The sequence below is a fragment of the Mobula hypostoma genome, chromosome 27 (genome assembly GCF_963921235.1).
Source record: "Mobula hypostoma chromosome 27, sMobHyp1.1, whole genome shotgun sequence".
Taxonomy (NCBI): domain Eukaryota; kingdom Metazoa; phylum Chordata; class Chondrichthyes; order Myliobatiformes; family Myliobatidae; genus Mobula; species Mobula hypostoma.
Window position 1 is genome coordinate 24,404,513 of NC_086123.1, and position 20,504 is coordinate 24,425,016.

Below are 20,504 nucleotides of genomic sequence, written 5' to 3' on the forward strand. Positions count from 1 at the left end.
TTTGTAGATGTGGTAGACCCATTAGGACTAACTGCTGAGAGAAACATAACCATCAGTGGAGTCAATCAACCTAGATAGCTTGATAGTAACTTAGTACCTGCAGTGTCCAAAGTTAGGTAATTCCCTTTAACAGTGAAGACATACAGTACAGTGCAAAAGCCATAATCATATACACACACACACAAAAGAGTGCCTAAGACTTGCGCACAGGATTGTATTTGTCAACGTGGAGTGGAGAGTGAGTTTGTAAATCTGGCAAAAGCAAAGGATGTTGGGAATAGCGAGGGTGGAGCACCATGGGAGAGGTGGCAGAGAAGGACGCCAGGTGCAGGGGTAGGGGTGGCGCAGGTGCAGTCACACCAAGCACCCAGCCCCGAGACCAAGGCAAAGTCATTTGATTCCAAACAATTGGTTTATTGATCATTACAGAAGGTTGCTCTGGTATTTCCCACTCCCTCCACTCTTCCTAACCATGATTCCCTTCTCTCTGCCCTTTTCCCACTCTCAGTCCGCAATGGAATCAGGTTTATCATCACTGACATGTTATTAATTTTATTTTGCAGCAGCAGTGCAGTGCAATACATAAAATTAGTATAGTACTGTGTAAAAGTCTTAGGCACCATATATATATACACACACACACACTGTATATACGCACCTAAAGATTTTTGCACAGTACTGTAAGATACATTTAAATTTAGTGAAACGTGTTTCTCTTTCATTTATGTGGCTCCAGTTGGCTTCCTGAGCTAGTTCATACTGGTGCTGGTATGATGAGACTGTGAGTTTCTTTCAGGATGAAGGCAATATATTTCGTAAAGGAGTCTTGGGTAAATTACCCATATAGATTAATAGTAATATCTAGATAGAATAGAAGCACTAGATTTAGAAAACAAATCAGTAGGACTCCTTTGCTTACAACCCTCATGATTTCTTCAATTAATATGCTTGCTTGTCATCAGCATGGACAAATGCCTGGGATCTCTTGCAGAGCACACCCACCATTTCAGTGTGAACATGTTGAATGTGGGTACTCTGCCAAGACTGTCATCAAGGCAGTGGCGTATCTAAGGTATGGTCAGTATGGCATGTGCCCTCGGTATCACTGAGCAGTTTCTACTCAAGTCAGACAAGCCATCCTCGGATAATGAAAAAAAGTATTTTCTTCAGATGTATGATCCGACTTTGATTATCATGGGTGAAAAGCACTAGGATGGCCTTATTTCAGAGCATTGTGTAAGAAAACCATAAAACGTTTCTTCACGAAGAAGGAGAGTGGAGCTGAAGGACAGAAGAGATGAAAGTTGAAGGTGGAGGAAGCCAAGAAGTTGATCAAGTTCTTCACGCCCTTCTTTGAAAAGCCCGGAACAAGTAGTTCAACACGTTCCATGGAGTCACCTGCACCTGCTACAAGTTTGTTAGAATCCGAAGGTGGATGAAGTACAAATGCATCACAAGCCGAGGAGGAAGTCAAGTCAGATAAATCCAAGTATGACGAGATTAAGAGTGAGGCTGCCACAGAGAACGTGGACATGATAGGAGGGGAAGACGATGGTGGTGGTGGTGATGTTGAGTTTATCGGTGAGACTTTACCTGATGAGTTTGAACCTGACGACACTGAACCAAGTGAACTGGATGGTGTCAAAGACCCTCAAACTGTCATGCCAGAAGTGATTGAACAACATGACATTGGACTTCTGAAGTTCGAAAAGGATACTGGAAAAGCAATTCTGACTGGCGCGCTCAGAACAGAAATAATAAAGCTGGGTTTGAAGTATTTCCAGAACAGTGAGGGACCTTTCTTACCAACAAATAACTACTCAATGAACAAAACTTGGTTCAAGAGGAAACTGGGAAATGGTCATGGTGAGGAAGTGACTCACTCATGGCTGGTCTATTCCCTTCTAAACAGTCTGCATTTTGTATCTGTTGTCTTCTCTTTTCCCGGTCAGACCATCAATCCTCATTGGAGCAGGAAAGTGGATTCAATCAGTGGAAAGCACCTGAAAGGATTAGTGTTCATGAAAATGCCAAGAATCAGCAGGAAAGCTTCACACAGTGGAAAGAAATGGAAGGAAATTTAGCTGGAAACAGAGGAGTTATTGATGCGGTATTTCAGTCACAGATTGAGAAGGAAAAGCAGAAGTGGTGTGATATCTTGACGAGAATCCTTCACTGCATAAAATTCCTTGCGACTCAGAACCTGGCTTTGCGAGGACACAGGGAGTCACTTCAGCTAGACAATGACTCCAATGTGGGAAATTTCCTTGGCTTACTGAAACTACTGGCCATCTTCGACCCTGTCATAAAAGAACACCTCACTCATTTGGAAAGTCATCCTGGATCCACGTCTTATCTTTCACCGGGTGTCCAGAACGAATTCATCCACATGATGGCATCCACTGTTCACCAGTGTTTACTGAGAAGCATTCGTAAAGCCAAGTACAATGGTCTCATGTTCGACTTGACTCCTGATCAGGCACACTGTGAGCAGAAGTCAGAAGTAGTTAGGTATGTGGAAGTTGATTTTGAGGGGAAAACAGTCCGTGTTAGAGAGTCCTTCCTTGGTTTTATCCAGATAAGCCAGAAGGATGCTGAGAGCTTGGTTGAAGACATCTTGAAACAGCTAGAGAAGGACGAAATGGTTGATTGTCGGTCACAGTGCTATGACAATGCTGCTGTGATGGCTGGACAAAGAAGTGGTGTTCATCAAAGAATAAGTGAGAAAAACAACCTGGCAGTGTTTCTGAATTGCAACAATCACTCACTCAGTTTGATGGCTGTACATGCAGCCAAGCAAGATACAATGATGGTCACGTTTTTTGGAACCATCAAAGCTCTCTACGTGTTTTTCTCTCGTTGAACACAGCGCTGGGAAAAAACTCAAAAATGCTGTGCCTATGGTTGTTAAGTCGGAGTCTGTAACCAGGTGGAGTGCAAGGACAGAAGCAGTGAAGCCCATCAACAAGTACCTTGAGGAGCTACTTCAAGTTCTCCAGGACATGATAGACAATGAAAACGAGACCAGTGAAACAAGTAGTGACGCAAGGCAGCTGTACAACTGCATGTTGAGTTACAATTTTCTGGTATTTTTGCTAGGATTTTGGAACTAAGTACACATTTGCATTGACCGTATTCAAAAGAGGCTGCAGGATCCTAGCATGAACTTCCACGATGCTGCCCTGGATTTGAAAGCCCTCCGAGATCATTTTTATGATGGAAAGAGAAGCATTGGTCAGTGAGTCACTCGAAGGAGGAGTCGGTCTCTTTCAAGAATGGAATATTGAAGTTGAAAGACGTCAGAGACGAAAGAAACGAATGGCTGATGAGAACTCGAGAGACACTGGGATAACAGCTAAGGAGGAAATGGGAAGAGTCATGAAGGGAACACTCGACAGTCTTCTCAGAGAAATGGACGAAATGTCTGCTTGTTTGCACGACACTGACGCCAAGTTTGGGTTCCTTCTCGAAGTCGAAGGACTGTGTTATGGCGCCCACAGTAACGACCTAACGAAGTGCGAAAATTTGGGCGAATTGTACAGCTCTGACGTTGATGGACAGCAGCTATATGAAGAAATTTTGGATTGCAGAATGTTGCTATCAAGGCGGGTCAACAGGAAAATATCAAGATCTGAAGAGCTTCTTGAATTTATTGTTCAGTATGGAGATGACAGCGTCTTCCCCGATCTTCGCATTGCTATTCAGATAATGCTAACCATCCATCACCAGCTGTGAGAGATCATTCAGCAAGTTAAAACTAATACTTTCGTATTTGAGAGCCTCCATGGGTCAAGGCAGACTCTGTGATCTTGCTCTGCTAAGTGTAGAAAGAGAAGAAACAGAAAAAAACCGACTTTGATCACATCATAGACCAATTTGCATCAGTGAAAGCAAGGAAGGTGCAGTAATAATTTTCATGTAGTGCCATAATTTGTTAATTAAAAGATTAACGAGCTTGACTTGTATTTTTGAGCTGATATTATGGTAAAGTTATCTAAAAGATGGGTGCCAGATGTTTGGACAGGGGTGCAATTTCAGTGCTTGTCACAGGCGCTGTTTTCCGTAGATACGCCCCTTCATCAAGGTTGACATATTAGCTGTTTATTAAGCTGTCAGGAAAATTAGTAGCTCTGTGGCAATGAATGACTGCAGAAAACTTCTGCATTCAACTTTTACAGCAGACACTGTCAGATGCTGACAAATCTCTCAATGCAGAAGCGCTGTTAAATGCTATGTTGCAATAGTCTGTTACGCAGTGTTGAAAAACACTTCTGGCTCTGATAGTTGGTGCAAAAAAAAATTGAAGCCATGTGGGATACTTGGTATACTTCAGCTGAACTGCTCTCCAAATGCCGTTCACCACAAGGCCACCTTCTCCTTAAGATGATAAATGTAACCAGGAACCTACCCAACCATTAAAAAAAACATTGCAAATGTGCCTTCAATGATATTGTCCATTCTGGGAAAAAGTAATTAATATTCATGCTGTTGGAAAGACCAAATCATGGAATGCATTTGTTGTAAAGTCTAGCATCTCATCTCTGACCAAAGAGCATCTGAGGTATTAAACACATGTAAAAAGTGACTGAACAATTCTGCAATATTCTACTGTCCAATGTAAAGTGGTTACCATGGTGAGCATCTACTATGAATCATTATATTCACTCACTCACTAAGATAGAGTTCAAGAAGCATCTCCCTTCCCTGTTCAGCACTACAGGGGACCTTGGGATTGATCGCCAGCATTGTGAGTTTTTCCTGTTTGGTAAAGGTTGAAGCAGTAAACATTATCATACGAAATTGTTTAAAGGGTACATATGGAAACATCTTCACTTTTGCAAAAATAATCAATTACTGCCTTAAGTACTCAAGGCAGTGAAAACGGTGACAATTACAGATTATAGATTACTTCAAAAGTGTTAACAGTATTGCTCTCTTCCTTTCATCAGCTTCTAGTTCCTACTTAAACAAAGACACAAGACCAAAATAAAAAAATGCATGTTTATATTTCACAGTACGCAAAATCTAAGACTTTTCAGAAATATCTATTTAGAGTGTGACGAGAATACACATAGATAAGATGTTAGCTGTCCTGTGTGATCAGCAGTTGGTCTGCCACCTGTCTTCAAGGGAGAGATAAGAAACACAATGAAACAGCATCTGGAGATGTGTAATGAAGGGACGGGAGAGAGAGCTGTCTGGAGCGGCTCCCCCTTTGAACCCTGAACTGTTTGAAGTGGTGGACAGGCGATGCCCCAGCAGGGGGATAAAAAGGGACAGGTTCGCTAAGGCAGGAATGTTGAAACTGAATTTACATGTACCATTTGCATTGGCAGCTCATTCCACACTCCGACGACCCTCTGAGTGAAGAAGTTTCCCCTCAATTTCCCCTTAAACTTTTCACTTTTCACCCTTAACTCATGACCTCTGGTTGTAGTCCCACCCAACCCCAGTGGAAATTTGGCTACTTTCTTCTGAAGTAATATAGCATATTAAAATAATCTATGCCCCATGACAATGTTATCAAAGAACCAACTCAACAAACAAGTTTCCTTAATGAATCTTTCCTCTTATACTAACAGGAGTTTTTGTTTCTATATTACATAATTGCAGATGCATGTTTAGGGATTAAAAGTAAACTAAAAACCATAATTAGTTACAGGTCAAGAAATAGATACCAACTTATTTGACCCCATGATGAACCTGTCAACATATAGCTTCTAATTAACTTCAAGATTTATTTATTGACACCCTCATTCTCTGCATCATTAAAGCTTTACCTGTGTCTTTGGCCTCCTATCCTCCAGCTTTCCTAACACTCACCTGCTCAAAATGCTGGTCCTTGATATTATCATGCACCAACCCACACACACATCATCAAAGTCCTTGCTGGCTGCCTGACCCATTCTCACTTGCATGGTAACACACTAATCTAAAATCTTTTCCTAAAGCAGTTGTAGAATACAGACATCCTGATACTTTTTGCTTCAGGCGCTCAAGCCTTATTCTCTGCAATTCACCTTCTCTGAAAAAAAGACCCCCTTAAAAACAACCGCTGACAGGCTAAATCTAGCACCCCAACCTTGCTTTGTATACACTAGGTTGACAATCATAGCTTTGTGTCATTTGCTTACAAGGAGCATCAGAGGGCGACGGGGTAGAGATACGTCTCTACCAAAGGCGGGGTAAGGCACTCCTGCTCTCCACTAGCCTACTTGAGGTAAAGTGTAGCTCCTGCTTAGCCCCCAGGTATCACTCTCAGTCAGATCTCATTGTGGCTTGTTTTATTGGAAATGAAGAACTGGCTTCAGATTAAGTGGTTCAGATCAGACCCCGATCAAGGTCACGAGAAGCCATGGGAGCAGCTGGTGGATGGTCATATGAGCAGCTGGTGCACATCACAAGTTCCAGTTATGGGACCACTGACGCCAGGCAGACAATCTCTGAAGAGTATTGATACCGGTTGGGGTCACTTGCCTTGTATAGACACTGCCCAGAAGGCAATGGTAAACCACTTCTGCAGAAAAAATTGCCAAGAACAATCATGGAAGATCGCAAAACTTCAAAGCACTGCCTGGTCTAGTGATTGCTGGTCAAAGGAGCACTATTCCTGATTTTGTTTAGGAATGCAACAATGCCAGCCAGAGTAGATCGACTTCTGCCGAAATTACTGTTACTTACAGTTGTTGTCTGCTCCTCTTCTGCATCCGAGTCACTTTCATCATCTGCGATGTAAAGGCAAAGAAATTAAGAAACTTAACACGAACTGACAATCACACATTGTTTAGATGAAACAAAGGATAGTGATAGGGAAGTAAACAGTGGTTGATAATCCTCTACCACTTTAACCTGAAGCCAGTTCTTGATTTCCAACAGAACACTGTGTATTAAGCCCCCTCTTTTACTCTCTGTATACCCATGATGGTGTCGCCACCCACAGCTCCATTCTGCTAATTAAATTTGCTGACAACAGTACACTGATCAGCTTAATCTCAAATAATAATGATGCAGCCAACAGCGAGGAAGGCATCACTCTGACACAGTGGTGTCAAGGAAACAACCTCTCCCTCAACTTGCAACTCCCTCAACAAAGGAGCTGGTTGTGGACTACAGGAGGAATGGAATCAGGCTAACCCCTATAGACATCAATGGATCTGGGTTTGAGAGGGTGAACAGCTTTCAGTTCCTCGGCATAAACATCATCAAGGATCCCATGTGGTCTGTACATACTGGCTATGTGGTGAAAAAGGCACAACAGCGCCTCTTTCAACTCAGATGATTGAAGAAGTTTGGTATGGCCCCACAAATTCTAAGAACTTTCTTTGGGGGCACGATTGAGAGCCTGCTGACTGGCTGCGTCACTGCCTGGTACGGGAACTGTACTTCCCTCAATCACAGGACGTTGCAGAGAGTGGTGTGGGCAGCCCAGTGCATCTGTAGATGTGAACTTCCCACTATTCAGGACATTTACAAAGACAGGTGTGTAAAACGGGCCCGAAGGATCATTAGAGACCTGAGTCATACCAACCACAAACTGTTCCAGTTGCTACCATCTGGGAAACGAAACCGCCCATAAAAGCCAGGACCAACAGGCTCCGGGACAGCTTCTTCATCAGGCTATCAGACTGCTTAATTCATGCTGACGCCACTGTATTCCTGTGTTATATTGACTATCCTGTTGTACATATTATTTATTATAAATTACTATAATTGCATATTGCACATTTAGACGGAGACATATTGCAAAGATTTTTACTCCTCATATATATGAAGGATTAAGTAAAAAAGTCAATTCAATTCATTACAAGCCACAATGAGATCCAACTGTGAGTGACACCTGGGGCCTCACGGATGCACATGGCTTAGCAGGCAAATATACCATGCCAAAAACACTTGAATGCCAATCAAAGCAAACTTTGAGTGAAATTCTCAAGTCTCAATAAATAAGATTAGTTATTACCTTGGGAATCTTCTGGTGGTCTTGCAAGTGCCTTGGCTTCTTCCACATCCCCATCAATTGCTACTGTAAGATTTTTATCTGGCAAAAGAAAAATTTGATCTATTTAGCTGTGGATACACATGGAAAATTTAGATATTTAAACAAGTTGTGTTATAAGTAAAAGCCATCATAACAACAGTTCATTAGCAGAAAATATGGCTCATCTTTTTCGTTAGACAGCATTTCACACACACAAAAGTTCATAATTAATCACAGCATTGTATCAGGAAACTACACAAAGTGCCTGCTTTCATATATGCTATCAATATCTTGAGGATTAAAATGATTCTACAAATATTCAGCTTGGAGTCTGGAGGTATTAGTAACATACTTAGTACTATCATACCTGATAGCAAGTAAATTGATCATTATTGCTTTGATTTTTATTGTTGCCTATCTGATAGGCTCATGGATAGTTATTCAAACTATAAATACCATTTATAATCAAGTAGAAAGACAACATAAATGCACCATTTTAACATTTATTTTACAATGATAGAACTATTAGGGTGGTGGGGTGGAGATACGTCTCTACCAAAGCAGGTGTAAGGCACTCCTTCCCTCTGCTAGCCTGCAGGTCACCCTTGGGCGAGGTGTAGCACCTGCTTAGCCCCCGATCAGGGTCACAAGAAGCCAGGGGAGCAGGTGGTGGATGGTTTTACGAACAGTTGGTGCATGGCACAAGTCCTGTTTATGCAACCACTGACACCAGGCAGACAATCTCTGAAGAGTACTGATAATGGCTGGGGTCGCCCACCTTGTAAAGACACTGCCCAGAAGAAGGCAATGGCAAACTACTTCTGTACAAAAATGTGCCAAGAACAATCACAGTCAAGGAAAAGCCATGATCGCCCACGGTCATATGACACAGCACATAACGAACCAGCAATACTTTGGCAGGCTTTTAATTAATGCAAGGGAAGCAGGAACAGAAGTACACCACTCACTAACCCCATCCCATCCACACAACCCACACCCCTCTCCCCACCAAACGGGTTGCACAATTCAGGTTGATCAATTCAAAGTGTAGGCGGGAAGATGGTGGCGCGACGCAGCCCGCAGCGGCCACTCCGGTGGTGATGTCTGTTATCTGTCAAGTAGGGTGCCGTGCACAATCCTGATTTGATAGAGATGGACGTGAGAGCACGGAGGAACATCTGGTGAAACTTCTGAAATGCCTGCTTCACTGCTGCTGCTACTGTGTGGTCCAGAATCTCCGGAGGGGAAGGCCCCGAGTCCTCGGCTTTGCTTGTTGCTCAGTGGCTGGGGTGGGGTCGAAGCGCTTGGCAGAGAATGGTGCTCGGAGAGGCTGTGTCAGAAGGGCTGGTCGGAGGCGCGAAGTTTTCGGATGGACTCAGAGTCCACTGCGGTCGGGTGCTTCCAATGGTGCTGCACCGGCAAGTTGGCGGCGCTTGGAGGTTCATGGCAGGGAGAGTTCCTCCCTTCTGCCGCCTGCGTGAGAGGATGAGTTTATCTGGACTTTGAGAATTTTTTTTTACTGTGCCCATGGTCTGCTCTTTATCAAATTATGGTATTGCTTTGCACTGCTGTAACTATATGTTATAATTATGTGGTTTTGTCAGTTTTAGTTTTGGTTTGTCCTGTGTTTTTCTTGTGATATCATTCTGGAGGAACATTGTATCATTTTTTAATGCATGCATTTCTAAATGACAATAAACGAAAACTGAACCGAAAACTGATCATAACAGATCAAAGTCCACACTGATGATGGAATAACATGACAGTACACTTCTTCAGCCAGTGAAATTTCGTGTTATAGCTAAACTAGCATGCTTCAAATTTCAGGTCACCTGCTCCAAAGTCCTGTTAATCTTATTGTTCTTTTGACTGGAACAACAGTGCACGCTGTCTCTATATTAGATTACACTCATTGTATGGTCAAGTAAAATGTTTTACCTTTCCCTTGGAATCTAGGTAAATGTGATTGCAGGAAAAAGATCGGATAGGACCTTATTAAACGGTGGAGGTGACGCTAGTTTTCTTTTGCTTCTTTCCCTTTCACATCACAGAATGCAAATACAAGAGATAAGAAGAGACCGCTGCAGATACTAGCAATCTGACATAAAAGGAGAGGGGTCTGAAATGTGTAACAGGTCTTGAAGGATCTGCAAAAAATGAGTCAATGTTTCACATTGCTGACTTTTCATCACTTCTGGTGAAAGTCAAAAGCCATGGATCTGAAACGTAAAGACTGTGTTGCCTTCTCTTTCTCTCTGCATAGATCCTGTCTGACTTGAGTTTTTCCAGCAATTTTTGTTCTCAGCCTAAGGAAACTACTATATTAGGTCATCCACTAATTTTAGTCAGTACAATACAATTAAAGTGGCTTCAGCCCAATGTAATCTTTGGATAATACCAAATATTATATAATTACCCCATATTTATGGATCATATTTTCTAATTTTTTTGAATATTCCAAAATTAAGTCTGAAACAGATACTACACAGATTATTAAAAATTAGATTTCTCAATTAAATGACAGTAAAACTAAATTCAAAATAAATTATTTTACAGTGAAAAGCAAATGCTATATATAAACTGGGATTGAAGGGTGATATATTCTAACTCCGGAAGTACAATATTTTTCTAAGACTTTAGTCAAAAATATGTAATTTTGTGTGATTTGCAATTATGAGAGATAGAAGCTATCATCAACAATACTGGCAAATAACAGTAAACAACTTGTTCACTGATGTTTGGTCTCCATTTTACCAAGACCAGCCAGCTCCAGATCTCAGTCCTAGCCAAGCATATAACAAACTGCTAAATTCTTGAGGTAACACGGACTGTCGTCGACATCAAAGCAGCATTTAACAGAGTAAGGCATCAAGGCATCCTACGTCAAGGGACATCAAGGTGAAACATTCCAATGACCAGAGCTACACTTTGCAAAGAATGATCGTGGTGGGGGTTGGCAGCCAATAATCTAAAGAACCCCCATAGGCATCAGTATAGGGGATCTAGGACAGTTATTTTTCTATTGCTTCATCTATCATCTTCATCTCATTGTAAAGTCAGAGACAGTGAAGTTTGCTAATGACAGACAATGTTCAGTTTCATTCACAGCTCCTGGCAAATGAAAGATGCATGTTTGCACGCAGCAAGTCCTAGACAACACCCAGGCATGGGCTGGTAAGTGCTAGGTAAACTTTGCAGCACGGAAGTGAAAAACAATGACCGTACGCAACAACATAATCTAAGCACATTCCATTGCCACCCCCCTCCCCCCAAGCAAAGCACCATCCAGGACAAAGCAGCCTGATAGATTGGCACCCCCAGCACCCATGCTAAACAATCAAGCTCTTCACTACCATTAGAAGAGACTGAGGCACATTCCATCTACAGTTACTTGCCTAGGCTATTCAGACAGCACCCTGTAAAAATACAGTCTCTGTGGCCAAGGATAAAAGCAGCAGCTGCTTGGGAGCACCATTACCTGCCGATCACCTAGCATTCTGACTTGGAAGCAGATTTTCATACTTTCAGCATCATGCAAAATCTTGGAATTTTCTCCCCCTTAACACCGTGGAAGGAAGTTCACTAGAAGAACTGCAGTTGTTTTTGGTGGGGGCTCACCTTCACAGGAGTAACTAGGGATGGGCAATAAAACATTCTGGTCTTGCTAGCAATGCCCAGGTGCCAAAAAAGTTAATTTAAGGAAGTGTGGACAAAACACAGAAACAAAAAGGGGGTTGCTAGAAAATAATAAAAGACAGTGTAGTGTATATGTCAGCATATGATGATTACAATTTACCGGAATGCTAAACGAATGGTAAAGCCGGACATACTCAATGCATATGATTTACATTCGTGCTTATGTTGATCTTGTTTAATAGTAAATGCATATTTATTGTAGGTCTCTAAAAGCAGTCAAATCTAAATTTATGTGCACTGTCCTATTGGGCATGTACTGGTTTAATTACAATCATACAGCATTAGAGTAATGATTTATTATATAAAACATTTACATTTTAAATTCTAGTGATTTCATGAAGACACTAATTTAAGATTTTTACCATGAACATATAAATCCTTAGATAGTGCAAAATATGAACAGCTCCTCCTTTGTTCCACAAGCATGGCACTATTTCAAAGTCCATATTCTGAACGTGCACTGATTATTTGTAGAATAGAACTTTATTGTCATTGCTCAAGACGAGATTGTGGTGCTACTCCAACTCCGTGCAAAGCAGATCATTACAATGCAAGCGGTGTGGCTTAATTAAAAAAAAACATATTTTCATGCAACCTTGTATCTAAGGGTGTGAAAGGAGGTGTGAAATACATAAAATTCATAAATTTGTCTGTAATTTTATTATATACATCAGCACCCTCTGCAAACTTTATTAAAGTTGCAAATGGAACCCCACCTTATTTCAAATAACAAGCCAGAGTATTAATGTTCAGATAATAGAGTCACAAATAATGAAAAGTCTAGTCACAAGGAAGATAAATACAAATGTCCATTTTATATCCTCATTAAGCATATTAGGAAATACACCAAAAATGCTGTTGTTTATGATCATCTACCCACTTTTTAAAAAAGTAACAAAATAAAGCCTTGACCAATCAAAGCTGTGTTTACCTCATTTTTTTTTGGCGTTGATTGTGTGAAAATGAAGATCTTGGTTGCCCAATTGAATTTCAGTAAACTTTCGTATTTGCAACACAAATTTTAAAATTACTTTTAAATACCTTCATTTATTTAAAAATACCTTCATAGATATTAATTTTGGATTTTGTTCTATTTTCCTTCCTTTGTTTAGACTATTTAGATCAGGGGTTCCCAAACTGGGGTCCATGGACCCCTTGCTTAATGGTATTTGATTAAAAAAGGTTTGGGAACCCCTGGTTTAGATATTTATTTGAATCTTAGTTTTATTATTCCTAAAATCTACGTATATCAATCATATCAGAAAAATACTCCAAAATACATTTGGACCATGTCATAGAGAACAGTTGTACAATAATTTAAGATATTTTTCATTTATATTTTCTGTATTTAATTTTTGCAATAGCAGTAAGACAGGACATTGGAAATAATAATCAGCATGTTTCATTTAATGTATTAAGTCAAATCAGAATTTAGATTGTGTGAGTTACGTAAGCACATGTACCCAGATTACCAGAAATAACCATGAAACATAAGCACACATTAGAAATGAAAGAGAAGATTGGTAGCTCGAGTTGGCTGCTTGTTTGTAGGGTTGTTCGCTGAGCCTGGAGGTTGAGTCACAAACGCTTTGTCACCAGTCGAGGTGACATCACCAGTGTGCAACTGAGTGTTGTTTTTGCCGAATGCTCGTGGTTATACTGGTCCGACTCGTGGTTCTGATTGGTTGGCTGTCGCACTGACCACTGCTCTCCGCTGGCTCCTGGCCTACCAGATAGCTGAGTGATCTCCGCTGGTCTGGGTTAGCTACCTAGTTGGCCAAGACTCAGCAGTGACTAGCAGCCAGCCCGACAGCTGACCAATCAGAACGTCATCAGACCGATATAAAGATGAGCAATCGGTAGAAACAACACTCAATTATGCACTGATGATGTCACCTTGACTAGTGACAAAACGTTTGCGACCTAACCTTCAGGCTCGGCGAACCACTCTACGGACAACAAACACAAAGAAATCTGCAGTTGCTGGAATTTCAAGCAACACACACAAAAAATGCTGGTGAATGCAGCAGGCCAGGTAGTATCTATAGAAAGAGGTACGTACAGTCGATGTTTCGGGCCGAGACCCTTCATCAGGACTAACTGAAAGAAGAGATAACTGCCGACGAGACAGGACATCAACCGTCTCAACTTCACCATACTTTGTTCCCATTCCAACCTCACTCCTTCCGAACGCTCTGCTCTCCACTCCCTCTGCACTAATCCTAACCTTACTATAAAACCCGCCGATAAGGGGGGTGCTGTTGTAGTCTGGCGTACTGACCTCTACCTTGCCGAGGCACAGCGACAACTCGCGGATACCTCCTATTTACCCCTCGATCATGACCCCACTAAGGAGCACCAGGCCATTGTCTCTCACACCATCACCAACTTTATCCGCTCAGGGGATCGCCCATCCACTGCTACCAACTTTATAGTTCCCACACCCCGCACTTCCCGTTTCTACCTCCTACCCAAGATCCACAAACCTGCCTGTCCAGGTACACCCATTGTCTCAGCTTGCTCCTGCCCCACCGAACTCATTTCTGCATACCTCGACACTGTTTTATACACCCTTGTTCAATCCCTTCCTACCTATGTTTGTGACACTTCTCACGCTCTGAACTTTTTCGATGATTTTAAGTTCCCTGGCCCCCACCGCTTTATTTTCACCATGGATGTCCAGACCCTATATATCTCCATCCCCCACCAGGAAGGTCTCAAAGCTCTCTGCTTCTTTTTGGATTCCAGACCTAACCAGTTCTCCTTTACCACCACTCTGCTCCGTCTAGCGGAATTAGTCGAAGCTCTTACTATCTCTTCTTTCAGTTAGTCCTGACGAAGGGTCTTGGCCCGAAACGTTGACTGTACCTCTTCCTAGAGGTGTTGCCTGGCCTGCTGTGTTCACCAGCATTTTTTGTGTGTGTTACGGACAACAAGTACGCATTCTCAGTTAAACTATGTATATGAAACTTGGATGAATATATTGATACACTCTGAGAAAGTGACGCAGTATCAGTGAGTAGTGGTAGTTTCTTCCCAAATGAAATAATTGTGATTGGAACTCAAGCATAAGAGGTCAATGATACTGCCCTTAAGATAAAACACCATGGAAGTACATGTAGAAATATTAAAAATGTCAAATACTTAAGGTAGCTTACTAATTTTGTAGTATGACTATATGGGATTAAAAAAAAATATATATATCTGGTAATTAGGGTTGAATGCAAAAAAACCCTTCGTTTAAAAAAAAATTAAAAGAAATCTATCCCATTAAACCTGTACCAAAATTGGTCAGAAATGGTCAAGCCCTCTGAAATTTTGTGCTCAAAGATCTTCAATTTGGTTTAAATCACTGTGTGTACTGTCTTTTATGCATTACAAATAGCACAGTTCTAAATGCAAAAAAAAACTCAAAGCTTAGCTTTAAAAAGATTCAAGTCCCAATACTCACCCCGCCCATAGGGCTGGGAGGCCTTGTTCATCTGGGCTAATGGGGCATCCACCACCACAGCCAGAAGAGGATTACAAATAAAAAAAAAGGTTATGAAAGAGAGACACGATGTCAGTAAAAGAAAACAGATCAGCAACAAAGCTGAAATTAATTCAATATTTAATTTTTAAGCTAAATCAAAGACCACACAGTAGTATCGCTAGTCAATCTGCAGATAAAGAATAGCAAAACACGAGACTTTACAAATGACATTCACAGCATAACACACTTAAATTACTCAAGAGATGAGGTAAAAGGTCACAAATATGCCGAACTATTTGCTTGCAAAAGTTCTTAAAGATCTGGTCAAAGAGCTCTGCTAAACTAATAACGCGATAGAAAACATTGACATTGCTGTGAAATTAAAAAAAAACCTACAATACTACTAAATATGTTCACAAATACAAAGATGTGCTATTTAATTTGTAATCTTTACCAATAATATGTGAGGACCAGAAAAGAGAGTTTAATGTATTTAACTCACTATTTATATAAAGTTTTGTTATGAGATATATTTAGTCAATGTTAGAAGCAACGATGGGAAATATATGCATCACTAATCTGAACTTCTTGCATGCCACTGCACTCAAATCAATGTAACATTTGACTTACCACAAGCTTGTCCGTAAGAATTTGCTTGTACATACAGCACATAGAGTGGAGGAGGCAGGTGTCTGGCAATTTCATACTGTTTATGAGCTTGATCAAATGGCATAGAAAGATACTCCTGGACTGGTAAAGATGCCTATTGAGACAGTAACATAAATTGTCAATGGATATTCAAACCTCAGACCTACAGTATACAACTAATTCATTTATTTTATGAGCATTCAACACACCATAGTTTCAAGCAGATTTGGACAATCTCACACGTGCCTCAATTTCCTGATGATTCAAAACTGAACAATGGAATAATAACACAAGACAACAAAGATTTTGTTTCCTGAATAATTTTGGGGTTTATCTTACGGATTCTGGGCTGCTGACCATGAAAGTCTGTCTGTCTGTGTCTTGTTTTACGGCGGTTGGCACCCAGCTTAATGGTGCATTACCACCACCTTCTGCTCTGGAGTGTGCAATAGACGTACATTCTAAATCCCTTCATCCAATCTCTCTCTCTCTCTCACACACACACACACACACCCTAACCTACACTTTATCCTCCCATCTTTGGCCATCCTAGTACCCTATTCCTGTTTATCTGTCATATCCTATAAAAAACCCCTGTACCCCTTAAGAAAGCTAAAAATACCTTAACCTGTGCTCTCTCATCCATGCCCGACCATGAAAGTCACCATGATATTTCTCGATTATGCACCATTTTTAAAAATTCGCCTATATTTGTTATTTCAATCCATAATTCTAGTCCGAATAACTGATGCCAAGTTTAAGGAAGGCATTTCTGTTGGTCCACAAATCAATCAGGTCATCAATGACAGGCAATTCGAAGAGCTTCTAGTGAGACTGGAGAAAATCAGAGAGTGGTGGATATGTAGAATGCTCTGCCCCAGAAGGCAGTGAAGGCCAAATCTCTGGATGCTTTCACGATAGAGATGGATAGAGCTCTTAAAGATAGCGGAATCAAAGGTTATGGGGAGAAGGCAGGAACTGGATACTGATTGTGGATGATCAGCCATGATCACAGTGAATGGTGGTGCTGGCTTGAAGGGCCGAATGGCCCACTCCTGCACCTATTGTCTAAATCACATGGAAGGCATTGAAAACTGTTGAAAATTTTCTTTGCAACTAGAGCACCCTGGTTGACAACATGCTTCAAGCATACAAAACCATAAAGTGCAACATGTCACTAAAGATTCATTTTCTACATTGTCATTTGGATTTCTTGGTGCTGGCAGTGACGAGCATGGTGAATGGTTTCACCAGCTCATTGCGGTCATGGAGAAACTGTATCAGGGCAACTGGAATCCATTAATGCTGGCTGTTTATTGTTGGACACATAAGCAAGAAGCCTCAGACACTGAGTACAAATCAAAATCATCAACAAAACATTTTTACCTTAGTTGAACTATTGCAAAGCATCAGCACCCGTTTTGCAATTAAACGCATTACATTCAATAACAGTTAATTTCTTGTTTCTCCAAATTCCCATGCGACACAAGTAGTCTGAAATTATATTTGTGTTCAGCTTACAGTGGTCTATCGTAAATAAAAATAATATTCTGAGGAAATAACACTTTTGAAAAATATTGTTGTCCACTGTGATTTACACAGGAGATATGATCTCAGATCTATGTCTATTATCAATTGCAACCACCACTACTTATCTCGGTAACATCCCTTGAAAATCCTGACAAAAATCCATCTGATTCATTGACATTCTCTATCTCCCTACATCTGACTGCTGACCACCATAGCTGACCATTAACTCTCCTCTGCACGACTTAGCAAGCCTTTCAGCTCAAAAAACATGTTGGATAAGGGATGGTGATAAATGTTGGTTTTTCTGTAGCAAAGCTCACAGCTCCCAAAGTTGATTTGTGAACAAATGATAAACGAAGACCCAAAGCAAACTTAACGTGAAAAAATAGAATTAAATAGAATCAGCGTTATTGAATAGTGGAATATGCAGGCAAGGTGTGTTGGGAAACAACAGGAATTCTGCAGATGCTGGAAATTCAAGCACACACATAAAAGTTGCTGGTGAACGCAGCAGGCCAGGCAGCATCTCTAGGAAGAGGTGCAGTCGACGTTTCAGGCCGAGACCCTTCGTCAGGACTAACTGAAGGGTGTGTTGAGAGGTTATTTTTTGGCATTTGGTAAAATTCCATCTTTCCCCAGAATCTACTGGTGTAATTCTACACCATCACAAGAGAGCATCCTTACATCAGCTATTACTGTCTGCTTTGGTGTAGCATCCTCTCCCAGAGTACAAAAACTACAAACTGTCAAGTCAGCAGAAAAAGTCTGGCTGCAATTCACCATCACTTGCAGGTGTTTAGGACAAAGACACTCATAGGAAAAATCATTGCGACACTGCCCTCCCTGCAAATCCAATACAATCAGTCAAACCATAATAGATCCAATGAAAGACCGCACCAACTGGGCATACAACCAGTGTGCAAAAAACAACAATCTGTGCAGATACTAAAAGGGTAAAAGATAAATAAGCAATAAATGTCAAGAACATGAAATGAAGAGTCCTTGAAGGTGAGTCCATGGGTTGTGAGGACAGTGCAGTGATGGGGCAAGTGAAATTGAATGGCTCAAGAGCCTGATAGGTGAGGGGTAGTAACCGTTCCTGAACCTGGTGGTGTGAGTCCTGAGGGTCCTGCACCTTATTCCTGATGGCAGTAGTGAGAAGGGAGCATGGCCTGGGTGGTGGGGGTCTTTGATGATGAATGCTGCTTTCCTGCAACAGCGCTCCTTGCAGACATTGATGGTAGATGGGATGGCTTTACAGGTGATCGACTGGGACGCATCCACTGCTTTTTGTAGGATTTTCCATTCAAGGGCATTGGTGTTTCCTCCCTAGGCCATGATGCAACTAGTCAATATTGTTACGTACCCCGTAATTGGGTTGCCAAACCAGCAGAAATGGATCACTCAGTTGGAGTCTGGAGTACTAGAACTAAGAAAGTTTTATTAAAGAAACAAGCAACACAGTAATCGAAAGGATAATAAATGCAACAGTTCAGCGATGATAAACACACATGTGCACAGAATTAAGATAACAGCATCAATCAAGCTCTATCATTGTCTAGGGGTAAATGACCAAATTTCAAAATGACTCAAAGTTCAGTCCAGTTCAGTTCGCAGTAATTGTTGCCATGGCGATGGACAACGTGGGGGAAGAGAGACAGAGAGAACAGGAACAACTGATCATTCAGAACACTGCTTCACTCACAGACCAGCGAGATTGCTCACAAGCAGCTTTTGGGCGGGTCCTTGGTGATGTCACCTGAGGTCACCGACTGTGACCCCTCCTCCAGGTGCAGTCGATCCTCTGCAGTGAACCCGGCACCCAGGCAAGGGCGGACACACACCGGGTTCCCGCTGATCGTACCTTTCCACCCTGGTCGTTGTCTGGTACTTCTCACCCACTCGTGAGAGGCGTACCGCTTCCAGGGTCTCGTTACCTCGGGTGGCGTGTGTCCATGTCTTAGCGAACCTGTCCCTTTTTATCCCCCTGCTGGTATCGCCTGTCCACCACTTCAAACAGTTCAAGGTTCAAAGAGGGGAGCCGCTCCAGACAGCTCTCTCTCTCCCCCGTTCCTTCATTACACATCTCCAGACGCTGTTCCATTGTTCCTTATCTCTCCTTCCCCTGAGGGCAGGTGGCAGACCAACTGCTGATGCCACTGATGCTAGCCCAGGCCAGCAAACATCTTAATTTTATGTGTATTCTCGTAACACTTCCCCCCTTTAAGGATTTTTACCGGGAGGTAAAAATTACAAACATGACTACATTATTTGATACATACACAATATACATCTTTATCAGCTATTTGGCTAACACAGCGAGTTTGAAGCTGTCAACACCTTGACAGACAGTCATCACATTTTCTGTTCCTTTTACACGTGTTATTAATAATCCTTTAGACCAGGCTCCAACTCAGCAAACTTCATAGTGGCCAAAAACACTGATGAATTGCGACCAATGTAACCTCTCATTTGGTTTTGTCCCGGACCACAACAACAAGGGTCGTCCCATTCCGACTCAATTTTCTCTCGCAAGGGCTTAGTAGGAGGGGGACGGGTATTGACCGCAGAGTTATTGCAAAACTTCCTGCAGTACCCCACCATCTCCAAGAGCCTTCTGAGGGCCCTCTTGTCTGTCGGGGTTGCGAGGTCAGCGATAGCCTGCACTGTAGCTTGCATCACTGCCAGCTGCCCCTGTGTCACAATTCCCAGGTAAGTGACCCTCGTGTGGCCGAATTCATTTTTTTCAAGGTTCACTATCAAACTGGCTTCAGACAGCCGTATTAAATTGCCAATACACACCTCTGTGTTCATCAACCCTTTAGTCACTGAATTAATCAAAAATTATGGGTGTTGTTTACTTGGCTGCCCTATTGTAACCACAATCACCCAACGTCCCAGTTCTTTGCATTTCCTCGGGACAATCAAACACATGGGTGCGAGTCGTTTAATTACTCCTTCTAAAGATTTGCTTTGTTCGGGGATTAAGGGAGAGACCTTATCAGTAGACCTGGCCAAAACAATAGCCTTCTCCCATCTGACCGATCCCATCCTAATCTTTTCAAAATGGTTTTTTTCTCTTATCAGGGGGCCCCTAGCTTCATTGATTTCCACGCTAACACCGACTAGGTTTGTTAGCATATCAAAAGCCGGTGACCGTCTCAGTTCGCGTTGGTCATG

General features: G+C 41.8%; 1 protein-coding gene across 2 annotated transcripts in view; it reads right to left on the reverse strand.

The window, feature by feature from the left end:
- thoc5 (THO complex 5) overlaps positions 1-20,504 on the reverse strand; it is a 66,184-nt gene that overhangs the window by 25,797 nt on the left and 19,883 nt on the right. The window contains exons 7-10 of one of the 2 annotated variants that reach the window (XM_063034240.1): positions 15,777-15,909; positions 15,126-15,161; positions 7,961-8,038; positions 6,682-6,725 (exon numbers count right to left, since the gene is read on the reverse strand). In XM_063034240.1, the coding sequence (XP_062890310.1) occupies positions 6,682-6,725; positions 7,961-8,038; positions 15,126-15,161; positions 15,777-15,909 (291 nt within the window). The remainder of the gene's footprint in view (positions 1-6,681; positions 6,726-7,960; positions 8,039-15,125; positions 15,162-15,776; positions 15,910-20,504) is intronic. The other variant, XM_063034241.1, reaches the window with a different exon arrangement.